This window comes from Pygoscelis adeliae, unplaced genomic scaffold (genome assembly GCF_000699105.1).
Source record: "Pygoscelis adeliae isolate BGI_AS28 unplaced genomic scaffold, ASM69910v1 Scaffold121, whole genome shotgun sequence".
NCBI classification, from domain to species: domain Eukaryota; kingdom Metazoa; phylum Chordata; class Aves; order Sphenisciformes; family Spheniscidae; genus Pygoscelis; species Pygoscelis adeliae.
In genome coordinates, this window is record NW_008824359.1 from 5336231 (window position 1) to 5357097 (window position 20867).

The 20867-nt window shown below is 39.5% G+C and overlaps 1 protein-coding gene across 1 annotated transcript in view; it reads right to left on the reverse strand.

Moving 5' to 3' along the window:
• The window catches only part of CDC5L (cell division cycle 5-like), a 34380-nt gene extending 14290 nt beyond the window's left edge, over window positions 1–20090 (reverse strand). The window contains exons 1-14 of the mRNA XM_009319742.1: window positions 20064–20090; window positions 18534–18637; window positions 17441–17602; window positions 16436–16563; window positions 15482–15581; window positions 15002–15220; window positions 13700–13844; window positions 13387–13575; window positions 11766–11914; window positions 8990–9152; window positions 7405–7569; window positions 5712–5792; window positions 5114–5359; window positions 2215–2412 (exon numbers count right to left, since the gene is read on the reverse strand). Of these exons, the coding sequence (XP_009318017.1) occupies window positions 2215–2412; window positions 5114–5359; window positions 5712–5792; window positions 7405–7569; window positions 8990–9152; window positions 11766–11914; window positions 13387–13575; window positions 13700–13844; window positions 15002–15220; window positions 15482–15581; window positions 16436–16563; window positions 17441–17602; window positions 18534–18637; window positions 20064–20090 (2076 nt within the window). The remainder of the gene's footprint in view (window positions 1–2214; window positions 2413–5113; window positions 5360–5711; window positions 5793–7404; window positions 7570–8989; window positions 9153–11765; window positions 11915–13386; window positions 13576–13699; window positions 13845–15001; window positions 15221–15481; window positions 15582–16435; window positions 16564–17440; window positions 17603–18533; window positions 18638–20063) is intronic.
• Window positions 20091–20867: the final 777 nt, after the last annotated feature.

A 20867-nucleotide genomic window follows, 5' to 3' on the forward strand; every position in this document is an offset into this window, starting at 1 on the left:
CTTTGCTTCAATATCCTCAATAAGCATATCATCACCACCTACTCATTCAAATATTGGGACGGAATGAACACAAATCAACAGCACAAGAAAGCCCACACAGAAGTAACCAATTCAGACTGCAGAAACAGCACGCAGCATAAAGGCGCAGGGCCACACACTGAACAATAAAGAGAAAACAAAATATTCAATAGCTACTCATTAAGCAAGTACCATCCACCCTATGCAGTAAATGAGTCTGTGGAAAAACTAGGCTGTAATCGTGAAATTAAAGACCGTCTCATAATGCATATGCATAGGCAAATTAAGGCTGCCAGAGTAAGGGTGTCTGTGCATTCCCCAACTTTGACTGTTTGACTTTGCAACTTTAATAATGCACTTCTAATGCAGTTTTGGGTGTAAGGTACGTAAATTTCAAAAGCATTTGTACACAAATTAGGTACAGCCCTCAGACTGCTGGCGTGATGCCAGCACAGCCCCTGCTGCCATGCAAGCTGGCTGCTGCTGTGCCCAGATACTGTTTCTCTGAAAACAGGGTAGAGCAAGAGCGTGTGAGAGCGCGTCAACTGGCAGGCAGCGTTGGGCAGGGCAATGGTGCTCTCTGCTGGGTGAGCAGCAAAACGACAAGCGCTCTGGCACGAAGGCTAAACCGCTCGGCTACTGGGCTACGTGCAGGTGAACTGCTCCTGGCCTGAGTCAACTGCGCAGTCTATACCTGGATGACATTCTTGACTGACAGTCTTTACAAAACGCACATTCACGCTGTATTTCACGTGTACGAATAGAGTGAAAATTCAGCCTTTCTGGCCTCTTTCTCATGTTATTTCTGTGGTAGTAGCTGTTTGAGGAGGTTTACTTCTAGCAACAGTAGCTATATTGATGTTAAATACAGAAGAACTTTAAAAAAAGTTTCCTTTTACCATGCAAAAAAAATAATCTCATGCCTGCATAGTTTAGAGAGACTTTCAGGCTAAAACGGTGTTTTGGAAAACAGTCAATGACTTTACTGCTAGTCTGAACAAATACATGTTCTGTGGGAAGAAACAATTTAAAACCAGCTTACCTTTTATGATAAAAGCTATATATTTTTGTGTTTTGTGTGGAGTGTTTGGGTGAAACTCTATAGAGAGGGGACAGGGCAAGGGAAATCAGGTTCCCTTCAATGTCAAAGGGTTTGAATTGCGTTCTTCTACTTAGGGCACCACAGCTCAGATGATCTCCTCTCCGCACACACCTCCCTCAATCCCAGGACACCTTACCAAATCTTAATGCCTTGTTGAGTTAAGGCCTGTGACTGTTGCATTTTGAATAAACCGATGCAAGCGTGTCGACACTGGAGAATGCTGTACTCTACAACTCAGCAGAAGAAGATGTAGTTTCAGTTCTTGGTCCCTTAGTACCAGTGCCCTGCCATAGTACTCCAACTGCACGCAGACACATTGGTGAGATGTTGCTATCTGAACTCTGGTATTTGGTACTTGCGGAAAATATTAGTTATGCAAATACACAACAGCAAACTCGAAATTTCAGTTTAAAATGCACTCATAAGGAAGCCTACTATTTCCTGATAAAGTGGAATGGGATCACAAACATCCATTGTTCTCTTTTTTGGCGGGAATCAGTGGAACTGGCAGAGGATGCCAGTCTGGCAAGAATTCAGGACTTCACGTATGTAATAGTCAATCAGAAACGAAATCTTAAGTTGGAAATAGAACTTGAGAGGAGTTTTGGGACAGAGACTTTGTTTTTAAGCATCTTTCTCTGAAGTATCTCATACTGGCCACTATCAGGGACAAAGTACAAAACTGGAAAGATCAGGTATCTGATCTGCTAATAGCGGAGGTTAAGGAAACAGCAAAAAATCCACATAGAATTAAGAGAGAGCAGAACCTGACCTTCTCTCCAGTTGAGAATAAAGTGGGTGAGATGAGCAGCGTTACAGCTAATAGTGCAGAGAAACTGTGCATGGGAATACTCTAGGGATATTTTAAGAAAAGAAGGAGGATGAGAGAAGGCGATTTAAACACCTCAAGAACATCTATGATTCCCTAGGAGAATTCGTGAATGACCTTTTCAAAGGAACCCCACCAAAAGACCTGAATGATTTATAAAGTAACTTGTAACTCCTACATAGGAAAAAGGAACAAAAACACACTGGGAGAAACTTTAAAAAAAAAAAAAAAGCAGGTGCAAAAAGCAGAAAAAACTGACACTGACCTCAAGCCTCTTTTCAAGTGACTCTATCCTGTCTTTTTTGCTGGCCAAGTTAGCTCTTGTGTAGCGGCTCTGTCCAGGCAGGTATAACACTTGGCTGTAACATTCTTCCCACACCTGGTTATAAGCTTCACTTGAGAGCTCTCCATGCCCCATTCCTTGCTTTACCACTTCCATCTCTTGTGCCAGTAGATCCTGTGCCTGTTGGAAATGATGAAAAATAAATTGCAGTTACAATACACAGGATACAAGAAAATTCCTCTTGTTTTCACTCCTTCAGCGTGCAATTCACGGGGGTCAGTTTCTCTTTTCATACTAAAAGCTCACCATCAGGTTAAGCTAACTATGAAATCTAACACAGATGCTGTGGATTATAAATGAAACCCAGCCTAGAAGGCTACTCACAGTGCAACTATCCCTCATTTTATATAATTTGGCCAAACCTGACATCACTCTGCTGTAGCTAATGAAAGCTGTGGCACAGCTAGATACTTCATCTTGCTGCAGAAGAAAAGAGATAAAAGCAAGGACCTTGAGGGGAGGGAGAACTGTACAGACAGAAGCAGCTGTTCTATGAAACAAAAATCACTTTTCATTTCCTTTTGCTTGCCCTCCTCCACACAACCTGGAAAGTCAAACCCTAAACGTTAACGGGTGAGCTGTATAAGCTCCATGGCAGGAAATACTACTCTGACTTTAACTAACACACATTCTGTTGCTAGAGAACTACTAGTGAGATATGAGCGTTCTGCTGTTTCCAGTTTAGTTTACAAAATAACTTACAGTGAACTGAAAAGACTCATGCTGTTCTCACAACTCTTAATATTTCTGACAAAGAGCTTGGCCCACAAAACTACATAGGCACCCAGGTCCTTCCGATTTTATTTGTAACTAAAAAACTAAAATATCTTTGCTGATCTGGACTTCACTGGTTATACGTGCATGTCTTCTTTTTCAACAGGATTTATACATGCGCCAGAAATTTCCATATCAGCAGTAGATAACTCACTGCAAGCAGACATATGTTCTATAATAGCATACTGCCCAGGAAGTAGTTCAGGTATCACCAGATAGATGATTCCAGGGATACCAGGGAAAGGAAAACTAATTACTTGTCCTCGATGGTCAAGACAGATAAAATAGGAGTACTCTAACCACACCTGACAAAGCTAAATCTTATAAAGGTACACTTTCAATTAGCCTCTATTTGTACACTTAAGGCTGTTTAGTTGTGGCATGAAAACAGTTCCACAGCTTTAAGAGCTCAGCATACCATGCTAAGCACCACTCCTAATCCTTCCCGAAAGAGCACTACACATCAGGAAAAGAAAGGAGCATTATGAAGGGCTCTTAGTAGGAAGATGTTCTAAAAACAGATGAAGAAATAAAGGAAAACAAACAAGCCCCAGATGAGAGCACAGAGATAGGAAAACTTCCTGGTTTGAATTTAATTTTAGACAAAGAGGGAATATTACGCCTAATGTTAGAGAGCAAGCAGGAGCAAGGATGCAAAAAACTTCTGCCCATCACTTAGGAGACAAAATTTCCAGGGACTCTGAAGAAAGATTCCAGACAAAAACTACTGGACTGTGTAATAGTCTCTAAGGGAAGTGATAGAAAACCTAATTCTCGTTGCACTTCAAAACAACCAGAAAAAGCACTCAGAGAGTGTTCCTAAGGGAACAATCTGACACTGGCAGGGCAGTGAAATTCATGATCTAACTGTATTTTCCATCTTTAGCTTCTCCTGCTCAGAAATCTTCCAGTATAATTTTTCATTTAACAGCAAATTGGAAGTACATACTGTTCAGTGTTTCTCATTTTAAGCTCTTGATTCATTGGTCAGATATGGTCAAAGAGATGGATTTAAAATCTGCTTGTATATCTTTAGAGTCACTTTAAGGTAATACCGGATTTAGGCGTAGAGATACCGCAGCTATTGTCAGAACGCAAGTCTCAAATAGCAGGAGTCTGCATAAAACAGATGACTTGGTGGCACGTGATTTTGTCCTTTTCACTCATTTTTTTTTATTCCTGTAAGCATTTGGTCAAAGGTTACTGGCACAACTTCACAGGTGAAACTCTTTGAAAGGGCTAACCACAGCACTGTGTGTCTGAACTGTCTATCTGTCACTTGGCAGCAACAGGCAACATCTGTAGCTGCTTAAACAAATGAACAATCCGAACCGGAACCCTTGGTACAGGACTGCTATTTAACTTGGGATTACAATGCAAAACAGGACAGAGTGCCCAGACAGCCTACTCATTTCATCCAGCAACAGCCTAGTCTGCCTATTCAGCGCTTTTTAACCAGGTATGCTTTAAGATCAGTTGCCACAGCCCAGCAGGGTCTGCACTAGCACAGCTCTGTTGGATCAAGCTTGACAAGCATAATTAAACAACTTGATTTGCTGCTCAAAGTTATAAGTTGGCTAAGACTGTCATATTTAGTCTGTACTGCTATAAAAAAAAAATGCTTAGTAATTATGGATTAACAAGCTACACAGGCAGCAGAAGGTGGATATTACAGCTAGTTAAAGTCTCAATGATTTAACATCAATTTCCAGAAACAGCAAAGTAGAATTTGGTAACTGTTGGGGTATTATAGTTCCTACCCTTACTTAAAATGAGAAGCGATCGCAACACATTCAAAATTGTACCTAAAAGACAATGTCTCTGGACAAATACAGCATCCTCATCATTCTGCTGAGTGCCCAGATTAACATTAGCTCCCAGAAAAGAGAATGCGCACTTAAATTATCCTTACAGCTCTTCATACAACCCTCTGGAGATCTCCCAACTAAATTCTGTGCAGGCTTGAATACACCTTTTTTTGCAAGATTACAGGACCATGACATAAGGAGACATTAGGTCACTAGTCATTAGGCCATAAAATTCTCACCTTCTTGAGATCCTCTTTGGAGAACTTCTCATAAGGATTTTGTTCCAAGTAAGCCATATGTTCTGCATTGTTGCTTCCAAATCCTGGGCCTTTCCCCTTCTTACCACTAGGCTGTTCTCCAAATGGGTGGTGTAAAAGATCAAAATGAAGCATCGTAATCATCTCTTTCTTTATTAGCTCTTCACTTTTCTGCAAGTCTGTTAGAGGTGGTTCCACATTTAAGGGTCTCAGTATTGTTTCATTAACCTGGTGAGGAATAAAAAAAGTTCATAAACACCATACACAAAGACCACATTAAACATACATACTTCCACCTGAGCGTGAATTTTACAGATCAGCTAAACCATGCAGAACAGGTGCCAAAATGCCTTGCGGTGTGACACACACAGCAATCCAAACACCCAGTTGTGCTTTCGTTTGTGCATATGAAATACCTCATGACAATTTTGCTGTGAAAGTTTCCCATAACGCTGATATCAGCATACTCAAATAAAGATTTCATTCTCTCATGATCTACCTAGACTGTATTTCCTCCTATAATGGTTAACACCTTTATTTCTATTTTTTTTCCTTAAAAGTTAATTTTGTTTCCACTTACTTCTGAGGGCCGTGGTAGATTCTTCTGAACAGCTTTGTGCATCCTCTTCAGTTCCTTTGCACGCTCTGCATCTCGGAGAGCCTAGACAAACAAGCTAAGTGTTACTCCAGCTACTGTAATACAATCAGATTATTTCTACAAATGCACGTGATAGAAAAACTGATTGATTACTGCAGCAAAGATTCCTTAAAGTATAAAGACTCCATGTTACGAAGCCAGAGCCAAATAACAGGTCACTCTCTACGTGATGACATCATAATTTACTGCCTCTAAAGTAAACAGGAAGAGCACAGCAGACTAACTCCAAGAGGAGAGAGATGCTAAAAAGTCATTTCCAGCCATCAAATTCTCCTTCAGTCTCAACCCCAGCAGACTTCGTTCTTTACAAATTTCTCCACATGACGTTTGACATCTGCTCTGACTCACCAGACAGGAAACCCACCAGGAAAAGAAAGACTCTATTTGTCCTCTTCTGTGACATAAAGTAACTACTTCACTAAAACAATACTCATGAAAGCGTAAAGACATGAAATTTCTCCTTACATTCCACTTTCAGGAAATAAATAACATGAAAAGGCAGTGTTGTCTAAAACTTCAGGAACGATGACCAAGATCTTCCATGTTCTAATCCCAGCCATGTCATGCCTTCATTTGAAAGGCAGGATGCTATTCTCTTGTATAGTATTACAACTCAAATTCTTTTCTCTATTCTACACATGTAAATTATCTGTATTTATGCAGACTTTTTGTGTGTGTGTGTGTGTGTGTGTACACGCATGAGATGTGCATGAAAATGTATATAACATGTTCCTCCCCAAACGGAACATGCTAGGAATCAAATTCTGGGAAATGCTTATCATATTAGAAGATATCAGAGCATAGGATTTTTTTTTTTTTTTAAATATTTTGTTCACTTGTCAAAGCACAGTCATTGGCAAAAACCCCACTGAACTCAAAAACACTTTTATTTGAAGGTATATAACAAAACCAGATTTGCATCACACAAATTAGGATAAGCAACAAATGGAAAAGAGACTGTTCTTATAAACAGAAAAATTTAAAGTGTCTCTAATTACTGGCTAGTACAGCTATTTAACCAGCAGAATTTAAACTAACACTTTATCCAGCCTTCCTTGATTCTGAAACAAAACAAAACAAAGCAACAGGGACCCATTCACAACTTGGCTGTCTGGGTAATCCTGTGGTACAAGTCATACAAAAGGGACCAATTCACTGCATGGCAGATTTCTATCTGCGTGCTACCAGCCTGCCTGAATTTGTATACACCTGTCTTACGTTTCACAAACAGTAACTTTTAACCTTGAGAGAAAAACCTGAATCTGGGGGAAAAGAAAAAAAAAAAAAAAAAAGGCACAATTATCACTTGCTTAAAATCAAGCATGTGCCTCTAGAAAAATGCTTTTAATTATATTTTTATCTTTTGGGGGTAGAGACTTCATCGTAGAAAATGACGTGTGATACATAACCTTAACAAATTAAGAAAAGGATTCAGAGAGAAAGCTGATTGAGCCTCTGTGTGTGTATATTCTGATGGCAGCACAGAAAACAGGTACATTTTATTTTGTTATTCTGTAGAAGCTGTACCACTTCCACTAAACGTGTATGAAACTATGGGAGCCATACAAGGAACATATTTTAAACAAAAGGCACTATCCACATCACACACACCTACCTGCTTGCGGGCATCTATATCAGCAGTATCTTCTACGAAGGCTTCATCTACTTCATGTTCCTCAAGTTCTTTTTCTGCATTTTCAGGTAAAACAATCTCAAAGTCGTTCTTTGGAGCAGGAAGGGCCATGAGCCCAAGGCGCAGGTGTTCACGAGACTCTCTCTCCTGTTGAAATAACAGTAAGATATAATGCTTCTGAATTCATGCACTATGGTGCAATACAATCAAATTCCTTTCATCTACATTAACAGCCATGAACTAATAATACCATCCGGCAACCTCAGTCTGCTACAAAGCCAACAGAAACAAAATCTTTGAAGGGGCATGTTACTAATCCGGGCTGGCCTACAGACCACCACCCCAGAGTTTATGGACTACTAAGCACAGAAACTCTCCGATGCTAAAAAACAACACACAGCTTTCTTAAAGATAGCTAATGAAATCTTCAAACAGGCTGAAATACTCAAGGAAACCAACAGCATGGCACCTTCGCCTCCCAGTAGCTTCAGTACAACAGCGGAGATTCACATAAACGCCTTTCAAGAAACTGAAAATATGTGAAAATGTGTCCACGCCGATGATGGACACAGGGGTATTTGCAAGCCTAACTGGAACTTTTTTCCTTGCAGTTGCTCACAAACCTGGGGATTGTGGCACAGTACGAAAATGAGACAAACAGCACCAGATCTGGAAACCAGTGGAGTCCATCAGGAAATCGAAGCCCCAGTTTTCCTTCTAGCAGCGAAAAGTCTTTTTACTATAAAAAGGCTAAGGCAGAACCAAAGTAAGTATAAGGACATCAAATAAACCTTGTCCTTCAAGCTAAGGGGAAACCTGAAATTCTGAACTTGAAGAGTTATTTTTGCGAGAAGAACATGCCAAAAACTTGAAGTGGATATCCTTAGCTAGCCCAAAAAGAAAAATGTCAATAGCTCTGGTGGGAGATACCCAAAGCCACAGCTAAGGCTGCAGAATCAGCCACATAAAAGGAGTTCCCAAGGTGCTACCTATTAGGTATATGCCCTTTTGTACCACGTCTAATTGGCAGGGTACATCTGGCTGAATCTCCAAGAATGAAAACATCTGTTGCCAAAGGCGATGAAAGAATCTGGATGGGACTCAGATTACTGGAGATCTCAAAACCAAGTGCTCCTAATGGCAAAAATTAAACTCCTTTAGCTCAATGTTGTCAACAGGACAGGCTGATGAAAAGGTCCTGTAGGTAAATCGGGAAGCCAAGATGATGAGGGATTTGAGGGCTGCGTAGGATTGCAAGAAAAATGAATCTTTCCTTGAGATATATTTCCTGCTCGGCTTCAAAGATACAAGTAGGACTGAAACTTAACTATGTCTTCTTTGACGAATAGCTTAGAGTGCTTTTACTGAGGGCACTGAAAGCCGTTCTAAGTGGCAAGATTTCTGTTCTTTCAAATAAAGATTTGATTTTATCAGGTGATGAGTACAGACCTGTAGACAAGTGGTAGAAATAACACTTGCTATAAAATAAAATTCTGTTCAGGAGATGAGAAATAAAAATCCTGAAAATTAATAGAGCACCGATATCCACTTCTTAAGTACTTCTTACCATTTGTTTCGCGTAAGATGGGTCACTGTAATCTGCCATTCCCTCTTCTGGGTTGATGTTCAACTTATCACGCAGTGGAGTTCTAGCAGGAGTTGTACCAGCCGCAGGTTTAGGAGTTAGTCCTCCACGAGGAGTTAAGCCTTCTGGTCCATGAGAAGGTGTTCTAGAGGAAGTGCGGATACAGTCATTTTTTTTTTCCCCTCAAAAAAACCCTCTACTTGCAGAAGTATGAATGCTGCAAAAAGTTATGTAAATACTGTTAATAAATTCAATCTAGATTTTTTTCTTGGGAGTCAGTGAAACCATAATATGCAATTAGAAGAATCCAAAAAATAAATTGTTTAAACCCACCGAGGTGTAACCAAGTACCTGTCAAGCTGAAATCTAGGCATGTCACTATGTTAAGAGAAGTTTCAGGAACTACATCAACACAAACTCCCACTGTTACTTTTGAGAGAAGAGATTATCTAGTCACCAGGCACTATTCTGGGGTACAGTAATGAGGGTTTAATTGCAAGCTCTGATTTCCCTACCACCTGTGGCAAGTCATTCACTCTGCATTCATCTGGCTTCACAGTTGTTCCATCTTACAGTTGAATGAATCACTCTGAAGATGCCTCTTTGCTTTCACTGATTATTGAAGGAATAATTACATTACAAGAATTACTTTTAAGCACCTAAGGTTAGGCAAGATGGATTAAGTCTTAGATTTTGTGGGCCTCGGTTGCTTCTTCTCTAAACTGGGAAGAAGTATTGTTCTCTATCCCAATAACCTACTACAAGAAAGGCGTGCAAACATTGTCTTGGATATAGTCACAAGCCTTCTGTTGCCAACTTATAATGAGGTTTCCCATAGTGATGATAATAACAGTACTAATGAACTGACAAGACATTGTTAAATGTCTCAAAGAAAACAAGTTCAGGAAGGGGCAAAACTTTTAGGAAAAAAGCCTACATTATGGTACTCATCTACACTTACGTAAATATTTTCCGACAGCAATGACAAGTATGCGTGCTGTAGAGAATAACCCTGGCAGAGACAGACTGTACAAGATGATTTAATACATCATTTCCGCTACCAGTTACTGTAATTCTGTCGTGCCAGTAAGATGCCATAATGGTGGACAAACACAACTGTATATATGGCCTGAAACACACCTCTTTCAAGGGATACAACAGTGCCTTATTTACTGGGCATGTTCGAGAGGCAAGTGATACCTTCCTCTTGCTTGAGGTTGTTCCCAGATTTTCATGAATTCTCATTTAGTATAACAAATACAAGCAATAACATTTGCAGGATGACACCCACAAAAAACAGCAAAATGAATTTTTGTGTTTTCAAATGAATGTTTCATAGCATATATTTACTTTGTTGATTATACTAGCAGAAAAAGTTTTATGCTGACTTTCCAGAAGAAGCAATTTCCAAGTAAGCAGGTTGTTTTCTTCTAGTTGTCTCAGTTCCATGCAGTATTTAAAGCCCTATTACAATTGTCAACGTAATACCTTTTAAGAAAATTCTTGTAACTAGCATGTGAAAAACAAAACAAAAAACCTAATGCAAGGCAACAACTTCTATAAAAACCTTGCATCAAAATATTACATATTTCATACCATCATAGGAAAAAAGGTGTACTTAAATTAAATATTTGCTCTTTTGGCCTAAATAATAAGATGATGACTCTGCCTCACTACTCTGCCTCCTAAAAAGTTATGGCTTCCGTTTATTTATTTTTAACCAGTTAATGGATTTTTTTTTTTCCCCTCTCTGCTCAATGTCTTAGATTTTCACACTGATAGAGCATTTCTGCAAGAAAGCCAAGTTGATACAGAGGTACCATATTTACATGTGAAAATCTGAACTTCAGAAGCTAAAAAACCACCACAAACAAAAGGACCCAAACAAGAAAATGAGAATGTCTTTACATTTTTTAATATAAAATAACCCAAATCAACAGCCAGATCACTCCAGGCCAACCTCTACATTCATTCTGCGCCGCACTGACGCCAACAGATCTCTAGAAAAGGATTCATTTATGTAGATCCAATTAAAAAAGCAGGGCTTTTGCACACAGCTTTTAAACAAAATAAAGCTGCTTTTGAAAAGCTGCCATAAAGGTCCTTTTTATTTCATTCTCCACTTCTCCTACTAGCATGGTACAAGTAAAATTAGAACCTAAGTGGAAAAAATTGACAGACAAAATGTACCAAGTGTAATATATTTTAGCTGTATGGTATTTGGCATTTGTGGGATATATATTTATTCAGGACCCACGGTAAGAGTTAAACCGGCAATTCCATACTATTTAGATTGGCAATATAAGAAATATTTTATTTTGGATATATATGGCTTATAAAATATTTACTCCAGCTTTTCAAAAATTCAATGTGGGTTTGGCTAAGGGACCTCCCACACCTTTGACTCAGAGGTAATACTTTGGAAAGGCTAGGGTCCACGTACAGAATGACGCTCCGTCTTACTATTTATACTCCTGTATTACTTCAGTATAATTTATATTGCGCCAGACCACAGAGGACCTCATTTTGGACTAAAACACCAGTGAGCTCTACACTGTACAAAGATGATGTGGCTGAGCTTGTGAAAGACACAGAGAAGGAGAAAGCTGTACAACAAGGGCTTGAAATAAAAGCGACTTAAAATTTGTTTTGAAGCACCGATAACCTACTATTTCACACATTGCAATCCGCTCCCTCCACCCACCTCCACTAGATACACGCCCAGCCAAGCACCCATTAGAAAATTAGTCTGCTTTACCTGAAGGGTGTGGAAAGCACAGTATTTGGAGTCTGAACAACCTGTTTCTGTGGTGTTACCCCCGAAAAGTCACTTTCATGCAAGGGAGTGTTAAGACCTCCTTTCAGGGGGGTATCCACATTTGTGAGAGCCATCAAATTCTGTGCTTCCTGTATAACAGAAGACATGCAGTACATCACCACGACTTTCAGAGTCACACTCTACTATACATGTGTAACAGATTCAGTAGCAGTAAGAACAGCTGAAGAGTTATTTGAATACCAATCAGTTCATGGAAAACGTTTAACACTTAACTCCCATATACCAGTATTTACAAACCCTACTGTTCCACTGAAAGGGATTTTAATCTTAATTTCCAGTAAAATACATTATAAATTGGAACTGCAAAAACAACTGGGTTACTTCATGTTTCAACTTCCTTCAGTTTGCCAGACTCCATAAATCTGCAAGATTTATTAGTGACTAAATACTCGAGTCATCCTAAGGATCCTGATTTTCACGGGGAACAGCACACTTGCACTCTGAAATCCAACATCAGTGAAGTTTATCCAAACTGCACTTCAAAGAGAATGTTTCCAGAAGAGATGCTCACTATTCAGATTTTTGGTCCGTGACTCATTTGGGGCTTTTATGAATACCCCCCTTTTTTGTTTTAATTTCCTTTTTACAATGAAGAATTAAGGCACTCTGAAAATGAGCTGAGATAATGAAACCACTGCATATAGCAATTAACTTCACAGAAGACTCCTAATCCATCTACAGAACTGTGTATATGCATAATACTGCAACATACGTGATGTCGGAGTACTCCATTTGAAGGTGAACGTGACCATCCCTGCAAACACTGCACAGAGACTTAGGTCATGATCTGCAGAGTCAGGAACTTTCTCTTTTCTCCTATCAACAGTTTTTGTTTCATGAAATACAGCTCATTATCAACATAGGGTTTTTTTTTTTGTTTTGGGGTGGGGTTTTGGGGGTGGAGTTTTGTTTGTTTGTTTTACACACTAGCTGCACTGATTTCATTTAGCCATTTCCCCACGCTCAACAAAACATTACCCAACGCTACCAGTTTTTGAAAGAACCTAGACACTCACAATCAGTGCAACGCAAATATAATCCAGGGGTTGCAAAGGTAGGTTTTTGATAATCTTTGTCTTAAGTGGTTTTAAGCCAATAAAGTGCTAGGAAAATATTCTTGCACTGTTGCAGTTACTTCTTGTTAACTGAAATAAAAGCTGAACAGCAAAACTGAGTAGAAACAACATAAAAGACATTGTTTTAAGGACATGAACACCATATACATCTTCGATGCTGCACCCAAGACAAGGGGAAATTATGTAAGACACCAGGACAATGGTTAATGCTAAAAGTTGCACGCAATATATAATACAAAAAAAAAAAAAAAGTAAAAGTATCATACTGTTTTGAAGCATGTGGACAACTGATCAGATAGAAGTGGATCTGCTTCTACGCTTTTCAGTGTGTCCTGGAGATCATGTGTCAGTTCAAACCCCAGTACCGCACATAACCTAAGGAATGTTTCTATGGTACTTACACCTTCTCTTCAGCTGACTACTGCACTAAAGCTAAAAGCCCGTTCTGTACATTTATACTCTACCTGCAGGATCCTGTCTTGTGCTGCCGGAGTTTTGGGAGTCCTTAGTGCTATGCTGTTGTTGGTCACATTATATTCTGACAAAAGAGTGCTGGAAGCTGAGTTTGTAATTCCAGATTCCTCAGCAGTCTGGCGTGCAATCTCACTTGCCTGGCCTACTTTTACAACTTCTTCAAGTTCTGTATCAGATATCTTCAAAAGAGAAAATTCGAAGGCATAGTAAGAGAAAATACAACCACGAGATCCACTTGATAAAGCAGAAATCATTGATTGGCATTGGCCTTGTAAGTTGTTTATTGATCAATGAACAGCTTACCTGAGGAGCTGGAAGCACTAGTTTACTTCTTTTTTTGGTAAATTCTGACACTCCACTGGTCTGTAGAATAGCTGAAGGCAAGTCTGACTCTTTTTTCCGTTTCATATGTTGTTTGTCTTTTTTGCGCTCTCTTCCCTCCCTTTCACTGTCATTATGGATAAGAGAATCATATTAGAACACACAGAACAGCTACAAAGTAAAACAAACAAGCAAAGAGCAAAAAGCCTGTACATTAATCAAAAAGTTGGATAAGCTGAAATAAAACACGTTGCAGGAAGAGTGAACCACCTTGTGGTGCAGAAGTGATTAGATATGGTCTGTAGATCTTGCAGCAGAACCTACAACAAGGCAGCGTAATGCTTCTAAATTATGGAATTAAGCAACAGGTGGTTGCTTCAGCGACAATCAACAGGGTCACTGGAGCAAGAAAAGAAGTGTCAGTCCAAGAATTTACATAGCAAGAATCAGAGGATGTGGACAGTCCCTTTTTCTCCAGCAGCTGCTAAGGGAAGACGAACATTTTCTGTGGGATATGGGAAACAATTTCTCTTCAGTATTTAATAAAAATGGTATTTACTTCAAACAGCAATGGAGTCAGCCTGTGAAATTGTAAGCTTCAGTTTGAAGCTCCTGCCAGACCCTCTGAACTAAGAGCCATATAGAAATGATCAATTAGATGACAAGCTAGTAAACCACATCATATGTACTACTGGACCTACTCTCTCAGTAAAAAGCACTTGGCAGAAGTAGTGGGAAATGCAATTGTACAATTAAATACGTGCCATACTGCTCATGACGAAGATGGGCATTTAATTTCTCAACTGCATGTTCTGGGATCTTTTGGGGGGGAGGGGGAGAAATTAAGCATTTAAGGAGATTCTACTTAAGAACAATTCCATCAAAAGTAATACCACAAGAAGTAAAATCTACTCCTGTAAGCAATCTTATAATGTTATTACTTGGAGAAAGGACTGCAAATACACAAGCAAATCTACTGCTGAAAGGAACCTCAAAAAACTTCGGATTTCCATTGAAAGAGCAAGAATGTGCATGAGGAACTTTATTCTCATGGAAAAAAGGTCAACTAGACCTTTTAGAAAGATAAAAAGTACAGGAAACTGAAAAGGCAGAAGCAACCTGCACTAGTATCTGTCCCACGGAAAATACAACTCCTGCCCACATTATATTTCAGACATTTCCAGGACTTAACACTTTTTTTATTTTAAATATATATATTTTTATAGATATATATGGGGGTTTTTTTAAATATACTGTTCCATCCTTAGTATAACACACACTTACGATCTTAATTCTCCATCTAAGTCTTGCTGACGTAGCTTCCTGAAATCTGCATCCAGCGACTGGTAGTTTTCCTCTGATGTATCGTAAAAACCAGGGGCAGGCTTCTTTTCAAATGGAATTTCTGCATTATAATCCACACCTCTCTTCTTTTTTCTTTTCTTCTGGATCTCAATTCCAGCAGCCCGAAGTTCTCGTCTTTTCTGGAGAGCAGCAAGCCGTCTGAAGAAACAGTAACACTACGTGATTTAAAGTGCAGACCCATAGGTGGCTCCTGTATCCTAAGATCTGGTACTACTTGAATCAGTTGCTGCCGAGATAGGGCTGCACATATTTAAACAACGAGAATGAAGCTCTTGTCACAACTGACTGTCAAATAGTCTGATTCTTCAGTGACTTAAGGCTGTGCCTGACTTTATGCATTGTAAATGCTCCGGAGTCAACAAAAGCAGTCCCAGTATATGAAACTAAGCGTAAGTTTACCTAGCTTCTTCCAGCTGCTTCTCTCTTGCTTTTCTTTTGGCCTTCTTTCCCTGCGTATTAGCCAGACGAGCTCTAGCTTCAGACAGCATTTCAAGTTCATCTACAATAGTACAGATAAACACAGCTACGAATTTGCACTTAAAGATGGGAGTAAGGGAAAAAGTGACATTAAGATAAGAAAGCAATCTTTAAAAGCTGAATGAACCCATGTTTTCACAGGCATTCTGCATTATCGCTAAACTAGTCTTCTCCAAGTTGCTCCAATATATTTTCCACATCACTGGCCAGATGAAAAGACGACTTTAAGAAAAAAGTGCCTAATGTTGAAAATAATTCAACTAATATCTACAGCAAATGAAAATATCTACATAAAGAGGCAAACTGACCACATTAATGAAACCATAATTTCATTTACATCTTCATCTGAGAGTACTGTATTAGAGAACTTGTTAATTTCATTTACATCCAGATCCAAGAGAGCTATATTTGTGAACCTGTGACTGTTCAAAAGCACCGTTGGTCCATTCATGGAATTTTAGCAATGTTCATTTTTTAGCTCATAACATTGCTATGTGCAAGGAAAAAAAAAGTCATGTAGTCCTCCTGTACTTCAGCATGGATTCATCTGGGAGGTATGAGCTGATGGGAAGAGATGGAGATACAGAAATACGAATGCAAACAAGCAGACCAGTCGTCAAAGCAAAGAACAGTCAGTCATGGTAAGAGATGACAAAGACAGGTTAGAGGGCAGAAAACACATCAAGGAGAGGAAAAGAAAGCTAGAAAAGTATAACTGACTGGCCAGATACAGAAATAAGACAAAACCTGTGAGAAAAAATGATCAGGGGGTGGAAAAAAAGAGACAAAAGAAATCCAGGGTACAGAGGCTGTGTAAAAAGAAAAACCAAAGAGATCACATTTCTGTCAAAAAAAGTCAACAAACTCCTATCCTACCTTCGTCCATGTCAATAGGATCTGGCCTGGCTGGTTTGGTTTCTGGATTTGGATCAATTTCTCCAGGTTTAAGTTTCCGAGGATCATCAGCTGTTTCTTCCTCATTGTCCCTCTGAGCAGCTTTGTCCCTAAAAACACATTGTATGTATGTCACAACTGGCTCTCTGTTTTCCCCCAGGCTCACAATAACCATCCCTTAAATGTCCCCAAAGACTGATCAAAAAAGTAACCTTGTACTATGTACCGTATATTAAACTTGTTACACATTTACTGCAGAAAAGATTCATGAACATGGTACAGTTACAAAATCCTAAATCAGACAAGAGAAAGAAGCCAACGTAGTATTACATTACAACAATAAAATATTATATAAAATATAATATTGACAAAGCTAATAGTAGAGAACTCTCCTTGGGTAATCTTTAACAGTAAGGACAAGAATTCAAGCAGTGTGATAATGAACAATCGAGTTTCTCATTATGCTTTTACACTGAACCAATCACACCAGAATTAAGAAAGCTCACACGGGAAAACAACACTTTCCTTCTCTTCTCATGGCCTAAAGAAACCCTCTGTAGCACAGAGAGCTGACGGCTGCACATTCAGACATTTCAACATGTGTTTTTGTCTCTCTTTTTTATCCTCTCTCACACACCCACTCATGCCAATCAGCCAGTTTCAATATTTCAGTTTCAATACCCAAATAAACCTGAAATGGAAGCCCATAAAAAGCATCAACCTTGACACTCCTCTAGCCAGAACAACCAGAAGCAAGAAAATATACACCTATCTCTATTCAAGCCTGCCCTCCAGGTTCCAGAAGCTTCTTCTTTCAAGGTAGATGCATCGACTGAAAAGAAAGAGTCCTTAAGGATTTGCTTACAAAAGGACTCGGTCAACTTGAAACCACCATACTTCAGCACCATGGGAGAAGGGAATTACACATCTCTGCAACAAACTCTGCAGATTTTCCTGGTATGCACCTCTAGCAAATCAGTAACTCACAGCAGAAATTCATAGTGTTCCAAACACTGTGCAGCAGTTCTCCCAATAATTGGGGCAATGGTTCTCCACTGGGTTGGCATGAGCTTGGCCAGGTGCAACAGTTTCTCCTCCTCTTCCCGTGACCACTCCGTCTTCTTGATGCTCGGGTCTAACCATTCGTACCTGTTAAAAAGTAAAAAAATTAAGGACGACAGATCTAAGCTATCCATTGATTTGTCTTGAATTAATTCAGAACAGTATTTACCCGAATCATCACAATGAGATTTCAAAACCTTGTCATCCAAATTTCATACAAGTTTTTTCTGCACAAAAGAATGTTACTCCAGAGTATTTTTATGAAATACGTATTTAAGCTTTAAAATGTATTAGTTATCCACCACTTTTCATACAGATATTGCCTCTTCTTCCTTTCCCCATCTCTATTCTGCCAAAGTAAGGAGTCACAAAATTAATCCAGAAAAAGAGAAGTAAAAATTGCAACAACCAAAGGTACCAGAAATGGTAGACTTGTTTGGTCTGGATCCTTCAACAATTATCTTACTAATCTTTAACTGTGCCAGTACTGTTACCTTTATACAGAAGTATTCCAATAAATATGTGCAGTTCAGTAGTTGAGAAACTAAGTCTGATTCTCAAACAGATTCATACTGCATGTATTTGCATTAGTTTTAAGCTTCTATTTTTTTATATAAAACGAAATTCCACAGTGCAATTTCTGAACATTTATCCTCAAGCCAAACTCTCATTATGAAAAATCAGAAAATTATCTGTAAGAGGGATTAATATCGTACAATTTTACTTCATTGGTAATACTCACTGATTAAAAATGTGTAAATACAGTGAAAAAAAAAAACCATGTACACAATTTTAAGTGATCCTGCATTTGCTAACACTGCAGTCACTGACAAAGAGAACATTTGGCTACTTTTGTTCAACTACTTCTAAGCAATAGGAATTCGAAATATCCACAATAGCAGAAATCAAACAATCTTAAAACTATTGTTCCTCTGTGGACATAAAATAATCTGTGATAATTTCTAAATTCCCACTAATTACGAATCTCATATTCCCAGACATGGCACTTCTCACTTACCATCTGGCTTTGCACTGCTTTGCTGATTTTCTATGCAATAAAGAAGCAATACGAGACCACTGGTTTTTGCCATATTTCATCACAGCTGCTTTCAGAATTTCATCCTTATTAAAAAAAAAAAAAAATACTGTTATGGATCACGAGAACTCACAAGAGAAAGTTTGAGCTCAAGCAGAGGAGAACATGGTGGATTTCATCTAATGGGCTGACCCAGTGGAAACAGCACAGCACTGCTGATTCCTTTCCACATTTTCCTCTCAAGATGAACGAGGTTTTGTATTTCAAAGGCCAATGAAATCAATAAAGATTAAATGAAAAAGATAAGTGATGATTATTGTGGCCTATTTCACAGATCTGACAGAACTTCAAAAACAATTACTTTCAATGCTCTCTAATGCACAGTTTTTAAAGGTTCTATACGTCTTCCTTGAAGAACAGCAATAAAAAGGCAGGGAAGTGTTTGTCTGGTAACGACACAACATTTGGAAAACTAAAATAAAATTGATAGATACCTCTGGGTGGCATGTTTTAAATAATACCACAAAATTATTCTTTGTTTTTTGCATATTTTAATGCAAATGGAATATTTACCTATCAAAGGAATGTGCTGTTAAAAAAAAAGCTATCACAAAAATAAAGGAACTTTATAGTAAGTTTTTCTTTAACAAATAAATCTTAATAGAAATCTCTTTAATGTTCGGAATGTAACATCTGAAAGTGCTGATCCCAAAGCTTATGAACTTGGGGGGTGGGGGGGAATGTAATGCATTCAGCTTGGGAGCCAGGCTGTTCGTATACATCAAAGTGTGCACTGAGATTTGATCAAAAGCTAGAAGTCCTATCAATTGTCTGTCAATCCATCCGTCAATCCCTCTCTCCCCTCCCCCCAGGGTTCGTTATTTTTGGTTTCCTCATGGGTCAGAAGGTGGTATTTTAAATGCATCAAAGCTATTCTTGCAGCCTTGTCAATCACAGATGTTCCTCTTCCGTGTCCAATAAGTACTGGTAGTTGTGTCCAGAATCTGTTCAGCTGTACCGTGCAGATGCTAGTCATCAAGGACAGACACTCCGTATAGCACAGACACCTCTCGGAGCGCACAGCAGCTTGAACTGCAAGCTGATGATGAGCTTCGGCTTGAACTGCTACAGGAAACAATTCATGTCATTTCTATTAAAAAATAAATACTAAATCCCCTCTTGTTTTTTAAAATTTCCTTGGTGTTATATGGCATGCAGTAGCCATACCGATGACATTAGCAGGCTTTTTTGCAAGTAATGGGTCCTCTTCCTAATGACCTGATATCAACTGGTTCCACTTTCCGTAATTTTAACGTTGCATGTATAATCAAAGTGTTAATCAAAAAAAATAGCACCAAAGAGAGCTATTTCATCTCTGGTACACAAAAATGGGTGAAACCACCATCTATTTAACCCACTGCTGTTTCTCTTAACAGCCACCAAAATTAGTCAGTTATGGAAGACCATAAGAACGGGGTAAGCACACAGTGGTTCTTCCCGTCCTCTGCTGACCTCCAATTTAGCAGCCTCCTGGCACATAGCCGATATGTCACAACTGGTTAAAAGCACATGCAGCGCACAATACTTTTCCGTTATTTTTTCCTCACTGCTTTTTGGAACTACGTACGTGCCTAGTGTTCACAGTATACAGCGGCAGAGTTCTGGATTTTACGGTGTCAGGTACCTCCGTTTGCTTTAAACATGCCGCCTAATAAAACTGACATCCTGGATTTCTCCTGTTAATATTTTCCTTTTCACGATCACTTGCAGCTCTGAAAGCATGCGACGGCAAAAATGGGAGAGAGTGTGGTGGGTTTTTTTTTTGCTCTTTTTTGAACGGCACATGAATTTCTGTGTACAAAACCCTTCGGGCTGCAGATGAAGAGCCCGTGCACATCTCCACCATTTCCACATTTGGAAGGTTCTTCAAAGGCAAGACATTCCAGCTCCCTCATACCCCTAAAGAATAAGAACCCTGCCTACGCAGTATAAGACACACTCCAGCCTCCGAAAGGGTCTCCGGGGACAACACTGCCCATGCATCCCCTCCAGCTGCCGCGGGGACGGTTTCCCCGGGGATGGGTGCGAAGGGCACGACACCCGCACGGCTGAGCTTCCTGTCCTCCCCAACACGCAGCCTTCAGGAGAGACGACACCGACTTGACCTCTGCCCACTGGGACAGGGGGCGAGGAGAAAGGTCCAGGCTGCTGAGGAATCAAGCCCACCAGAGCCACAGTGCCTGCAGAGGCCTAACCCTCTACGTCCCCTGCTACAGCGGGCCCAGGAAGGCCCCGATCTGCCCCCACCTCCCCACT